Here is a 6,568-nt window from a genome sequence, read left to right on the forward strand (position 1 = left end):
CATCTACTAGCTAGTATTTATACATTGTAACAATTAATACCTATAAAGTATTAATACATAATAAACTATTATAATTACCTTATAAGGTAATTTATCATAAGATATAATTTGTGCTTATTCAAATATATTGGAATAATTGTATTTTTTTATTGTTGTTACTGGTCCCAAGACAATAGAATCTATTTTATTTTATTTTATTTTATTCTACTTAAATTTTAATTTAATTTAAGTGTTTTATTCAATCTAATTTAGCTTTAAAAAATTGCTGGGGGAAAAACTACTTTCACATGAAAGTGAAAGATGTGGTGTAATACCAAGGACAGAGGACAAACTTCAGCATACTAACAGGGACTCATTTTGTGACTATGAACTCACTGTTCTGTCAATATCAGTGAGGGTAAACAGATAATCAAACATCAGGGCCCCCAGTCAAAACTTTTACAAAAGTTTCCCTTTTTTGCTTATTAATAATAGTAAAGAAAGAAAATGATTTTGTTACTCTTTAGCAAGTTGGTAACTTCTAGATTATATCTATTCAGTCTGCTTTAATTACATTTTAATAAATTAGGGGGGTTTATATGTGAACCAAATAAAATGAGAGAAGAACAGATACAAAAATGTATCCATTGTGTCAAAATATTAGGGACAATGTGGCAGATGGCTAGCTGTCCAAAACAAATCTTATATTCCTGTTGTATAATCTGGAATTGTCACTGAGAAACAGCTGCCCAGGAAGAGTCTCTGTTTCCCAATCCTGCCTCCCCTTGTATGTGGGTGTGGCCTGAGGGTTCTCATTAACAGAATGTGGACAGAGCAATATGTGGCACTTTCAGATCAAAGTATTAACATGCATGGGTGTTCTTCCTCACTTTATTTTCCCCTCCATGGGCTGGATGCAGAGGACAGGAGGGTTATAGGGGATGGTAGAGTCACAGGGCAGAAGGGAGTCTGGGTAACTGAATCTCTGCAAGGAGGGGAGCTGCCGTCCTGCCAGGAAGACTCACTGCTGACAGTTACATGAGCAAGAAATCGGCCTCTGGTGCTGTAGCCTTCTTAAATGGATGGTGTCTGTTACAGCAGCTAGCAGCAGCCCCAACCTATGCAGACAACAAATGGAGTAGGGCATACATGCTGTCACCAGAAGATCCTCACGCTTCTGCTCTCAAGGGCAATGTTAGAACTGTAAGCACATCCAATATTAAGTGAATTTTTAAAATATAAAGTGTAATATTTATCTCTTAGATCAGTTGGCTTTACTGAAAAATTAATTATAATGTTACCAGGTAGTGATAAAATAGCCAGTAATAGAATTCTAGAGAGACTTTTACTTAAATTGTTTTACCTTTAATTTTCCTCATGGGCATGTTTGGGCATTCCACGCAGTAATGGTGAATGCCTTCTGCAGAGCTTATTAGTGCAGTATAAAATTCATTCTGAAGTCTGTAAACAGTACACATGAATTTAACATAAAAGTACCATGAGCCAAAAACTGTTAAACATAGTTCTTTTAAGCCCTTTCTTATGCTATTTTCAGTTGGATTTATTCTTTTCAGCAAAGACCATCTTTTTAACAGGATTAAACATTATTTCACTGATAGATGTTAAACTTATTAAAAGTTATTTTAACATGTAAGAATTCATTTTCAAGTACAGGCATGCTGAATTTCCCTCCAGTCAAAGGAGAACTTTGAAAATAAAGATTGTAAACTTTTTCTCCAAAGGGAGGAGAAAAACAGAATCTTCATGTCTTCTGTACCTTTTGATATTTGCTTTTCTGTATGTGTCTGTTATTAGTGAAGGAAAATATTTGTATTTTATTTTACATCTAGGCTATTATGATAGTAAAATTTAGACAAATAGTTCAGACATCGAATGAAGATATTAAAATTCAGGTTTTATTATTTGTTCAGTTATAATAACTTAAAGTTTAAATATTTGCTGTCTTCTCAGGGCAAAGATGTACTTCTGTACCACTGTCCTGTATAAATGTGTTACCCAAGATAGTGAGTGCTATGAAAGGAGAGGGAAGAGGGTGACAGATGGAAATGATTGCTGTAGGACAGTCCATCTATCCAGATGGAGGAGGGGAGGGGAAGAGAAGTGGAAGAGAGATGGTCCTACAGATGCTCCCATGGGCAAATGATGGGTGTGTCTGTCCCTGCAGTCGGGCTGTGCCTGTACTTCACAGTCCTCTAAGAGGTGTCATTCAGGCTACCTCACTCAGCCTACCCCCACCCCCACTCATGTTCCCTTTCCTCATGGGCTGCCCCCGCGACTGACTTCCATGACGACTGGTTCTCATTAGGCCCCTTGTTTCTACACCAGCCTTAGATCATTAAGACAAAGACATACTTGCTACCCTCATAGCACATAACCACACCTGGCAGATGAAAATCAAACAAAAAGCATTAGGCAGTCTTAGAGCATTATCTTGTACCCTTACTAATCACATCCAGACCAGATATTTTCTAATCACAGTTTTGTATCATGTTAACTTTTTAAGCATAAAATGTGTATGTAGTAAAAAGTGCTTCTCAAGCTGTTCCAATAGGAAGTCAGCTATGTTTGAGTGAGGCTTATTTTGCTACCATGGTTTAAAGATCACGTAAAGGCTCAAGCTTAAACCCTGGGCAGCTGGTTAATTTTTTTGCCCCATGACCACAGTTCACACCTGAAGCTTAGCCAAGTCACTCCCCAAGAGAATCAAGCCCTAAAGTAATAATGGATCAGCACAAGTCTGTCAGTCCGTGCCACAGGGAAGAAAAGTTCACACTCACTGGAAGCATTATACACACACACACATATATATTTCTGCACATTAGACAAAGGCCACTAGCAAATTTGAAACAATTCGGATGGCTGAATTTGGAGTCACACTGCCTTTATTTTATTCAGTGTGTTCCACAACCTCAGCCTCTTCCACATTGTTCTACAGCTTCTCCAATCCTTTGCAAACTGAATCAGTGAATCCCCCACCATGCGTGAACCACTTTATCCTCATGGCCAGTTTCTAGGAATCTATTGCTGCATTCTTCCCAGCGGGTAACTCCCCCATTCTCTACCAACACAAACTTCCACTCCACCACTGTATCTGCAGGCAGGAAAATGGAATGAGACCAGAACCCATCCTTGTTATAGTGGAGTGGGATGTAAGTGTTCCATCTCCCAAGACACTCATGGTCTCCAGTTACTGCAATGAATTGCACATCAGTGCTTGTGACATAATGGACCTGGAACCTGACACTAACTTGCTGAGACCCTGCAGGCATCACTGCTACCCTTTCTGTTTTCCCATGCACTTGCTGATCTCTTGCTTCCACCAGAGTGCTTCTTCCATTGTCCATTCCCTGGTTTAGGCTTAACACTGGAGCCTTAAGACTGCCACCCACACCAACATCCCCCCAAGATGAGTGCCTAGACACCATTTCCCACTCCTTGTGGTCAACCCGGTCCTGACTGTTCAAATGAGAGAGGCTCGCTTCTTCTTTAGCTCTGTTCATAAACAGGTTGCTAGAAGGCAACTTCTCTGCAAAACATGTAGCTGCTTTAGCAGATATCTCTTGTCCTTTTTGGAATCCCCATTCTCCCATAGGAGATTTGAGGCTTTCATTTCTTAAAACTTCAGAGTAACTCCTAGAGTTACTGGTCTCAGAGGTAGCTGAAGCTTCTGTGTCTGGAAACTGTCCAGAAGAAACATGTTCTCTTGAATTATCACAGACTTCCCTGGAAGGATTCTGCAATCTCCATGATGCTGCTTGCAGGTTACCAAGGTCTTTGGTCTTAGAAATCAAATGTCCATTGCTTTCTTGAAGATGCTCTAAGAAATCAAAGGAAAAATGTAATAGAGTCAGGTAGTTCATTTAAGAAAAAAGTTAGGCTGAGAAAATAGATTTAGTTACTGAAAGCTTTACTACTAATCAATCTGCAATTCACAAAGTCCCCCTCTATTAAAATAAAGTACTACTTAATTAACCAGTATGCTCCCAACACTGTGCTCTAAGAATACACATGTATATCTGACAATAAAAGGGACATCCAGGAGTATCAGTGTGCTAACACAAGTGTAAATGAAGTGGTAAGCTGTAGAGGCAGACATATAACCCCGTCACAGTCCCCGGTCTCCACAGTCCAGGCCATACTGGCATGCAGCCAAGTTAAGTTGCTTGGCTCCTATCATCAAAGAATGTTGTCCAGGCTGTGGGGCAAAGGGCTGCGTGGCTACCTTACAAACCAGAAGAGTACACTTGTACTCCCAAGGGAGGCGTGCAGGGCAGGGATTGGCTCTTGCAGATCTGCGGGCAGATCAGCAGGAGCCATCGCTGTGGGGAGATACAAAGAACAGTAGTGCATCCCTGGGCAGGAGTGGAGGGAGAACTGGGGGAAGGGGCTGGTTTCTCCTTGCCAATCCCAAATGCATTAGGAACCTCCTCAACAAAACAGTGTTTTGTACCCCCTTCCATTGTAAGCACTTTTTAAAAAATGTTCTTAAAAATACAAAATCCAAGTCCTCTAAAAATGCAGTTTCCTTCTTAGCCACGCCAGTGGTAGTCCAAATAGCTCCCTACAAGATTGAAATCTCCAAATCATACATAAAATCATCACAGCTGTGGTTTTATGTGGGGGGGTGGTATGGGGACAACAGTCTTGTTTCATTGTATCCTTTTTTTTTTTTTTTTTTTTTTTTTGAGATGGAGTCTCGCTCTGTCGCCCAGGCTGGAGTATAGTGGTGGGATCTCGGCTCACTGTAACCTCTGCCTCCCGGGTTCAAGCGATTCTCCTGCCTTAACCTCTCAAGTAGCTGGGACTACCAGTGCCTGCCACCACGCACGGCTAATTTTTGTATTTTTAGTAGAGACAGGGTTTCACCATATTGGCCAGGCTGGTCTCGAACTCCTTGTGACTTGCCTGCCTTGGTGATGGTGAGTTGGAAGTGAGAATGAACAAATATTATTCTGGATTCCCAACTTTTCAACCTAAAGCATGAGATTGGTCTTCAGAAAAAAAGATAAGTGAACTGTCTAGGCATCCCAGACCAATCACAGTAAAGGCACACGGGCAGATTTTCATGTGGCTGCACATGAACACCACTGGGCTAAAAATAAAGTTCACAGATGTCATTTTCACCATTAGGCTTCTGTCCAGGCATGGGCAGCTTGCCAAGGGAAGGCACTGGACGGTAATGTTTTCTGCCAGTGTTCGCTCTCTGTTTAGCAAACGGTGCCTAACATACAGAAATTTAAACCCAGATGTCAATTCTACTCATCAAGGTTGGGTCCCCTATTTAAGTAGTCCCTAGGGATGACCGTCGGGCCCTACTCTGGGGCAGCGTCGGGAGGACTGCCCACAGTGCTGAAACGGGCGACTAAGGCACAGCCCCAGGGCCTCAGCCACAGCCTTCATGGCCAGAGTCCAACCTGAACTTTGCATTCCTAAAGAAGCGTCCAGATAGCAGGAGGCGCCCGCAGCTGGGTTGTTCCCAAACCCAGCTCTTCATGGGCTGTGCGATGGTAGGATGTGAGACTACCAGGATTGGGACTGAGAAAATGTCCCTGCTTGGGCAGAGATCGAAGAGGCTTGTAGGATCCCCTAAATCTAAGCCCTCCTTTCCAAAGGCCGGGAAGGGGCGCCGCCACTGCAGCCACCCGCACTGCACCAAGCGCCGCCAAGTGGAGGAGCTCATCCCCGCCGGAGGGGCAGGACCAAGTCCTCAGGCGCGGGCGCTGAGGGACTCGGCAAGGGCGCGGCCCTTGGAGGACCAGCCAAGAAATCTGCCCGCGCGTACCAACCAGCCTGGGAAACCGAGGGGCGTGGGGACGGCCCAGTTCCCTTAGGGAAGCCCGTCCTCAGGAGGAAAGCTCCAGGTGGGTTTGTCTCTTTCCTCCCTTCCTCGATTAACCTCAAAGCTCTGGCAGATGTGCCCAGGAGTCACGGGGGGAAGAATACCTGGTTTGGTGACCAGCTCCTGCCCGGAAGGTCCAGGGCTCAGTCCGCCGCTGCCACTCTGATGGCCTCCCGGAACCGCAGCTGCCCCAAGAGGGGAGTCCTTCTCTTGCTCCGCGTCCCCGTCCTTCCCGGTGTCTCCAGGGTCGCCCCGCAGCAACCAAACGAAAAGTGCTCCGGCCAGACCCCCTCCAACCAGCAGGGCGGACCAGACGGCGCCCATGGCTGAGAGGCTGCGGCCGCGGGAGACGACAGAGACTGGGACCGGGGCTCAGGTCACGCAGGCAGAGCCACACCTACCCCGCCCGGTCCAGCCTTTTACGGTTTCTGCGCCGTGCGCTCCGGCGGAGCCCGGCCCTGAGCGACCAGTACTCAACTTTCCCAGCCCCGCCCCGCTCCCCGCCCCTGGGCTGCGGCCCCGGGCTCCCTCCCGGGGAAGACTCCAGCGCTCTTCTGTCCCTACACTTTCTGTTCCCGGCCCTGCCAGTTGCCAGCGGCCGGGGCGCAGGGGTCGGCCTTCCACGTGTGTCCCGCGTGAAGAACCCAAGTGCGCACAACTGCCGCGCTCAGCCGGGACCTGCCCCACCGCCCTTCCTTCTCCCGCCTGCTGCCCGCGAGGCCTAGCCCT

The 6,568-nt window shown here is 45.7% G+C and overlaps 1 protein-coding gene across 1 annotated transcript; it reads right to left on the minus strand.

Annotated features, from left to right (window-relative positions):
- Positions 1-1,873: 1,873 nt before the first annotated feature.
- On the minus strand, positions 1,874-6,234 carry STBD1 (starch binding domain 1). Its single transcript, XM_045392462.2, has 2 exons — positions 5,944-6,234; positions 1,874-3,817 (listed from the first exon to the last, which is right to left on the minus strand). Exons 1-2 carry the CDS (start codon positions 6,161-6,163, stop codon positions 2,961-2,963), a joined length of 1,077 nt encoding a protein of 358 aa, XP_045248397.2. The 5' UTR covers positions 6,164-6,234; the 3' UTR covers positions 1,874-2,960.
- Between the last annotated feature and the right edge of the window lie 334 nt (positions 6,235-6,568).

This window comes from Macaca fascicularis, chromosome 5, assembly GCF_037993035.2.
Source record: "Macaca fascicularis isolate 582-1 chromosome 5, T2T-MFA8v1.1".
Lineage (NCBI taxonomy): Eukaryota > Metazoa > Chordata > Mammalia > Primates > Cercopithecidae > Macaca > Macaca fascicularis.

Bases quoted from the DNA above. Each gene is read 5' to 3' on its own strand.
- STBD1 (XM_045392462.2), bottom strand. From the start codon at position 6,163: ATGGGCGCCGTCTGGTCCGCCCTGCTGGTTGGAGGGGGTCTGGCCGGA. The intron at 3,818-5,943 runs GTATTCTTCCCC...TTGATTTCTTAG, and splicing joins GGAGCTGGTCACCAAACCAG to AGCATCTTCAAGAAAGCAAT.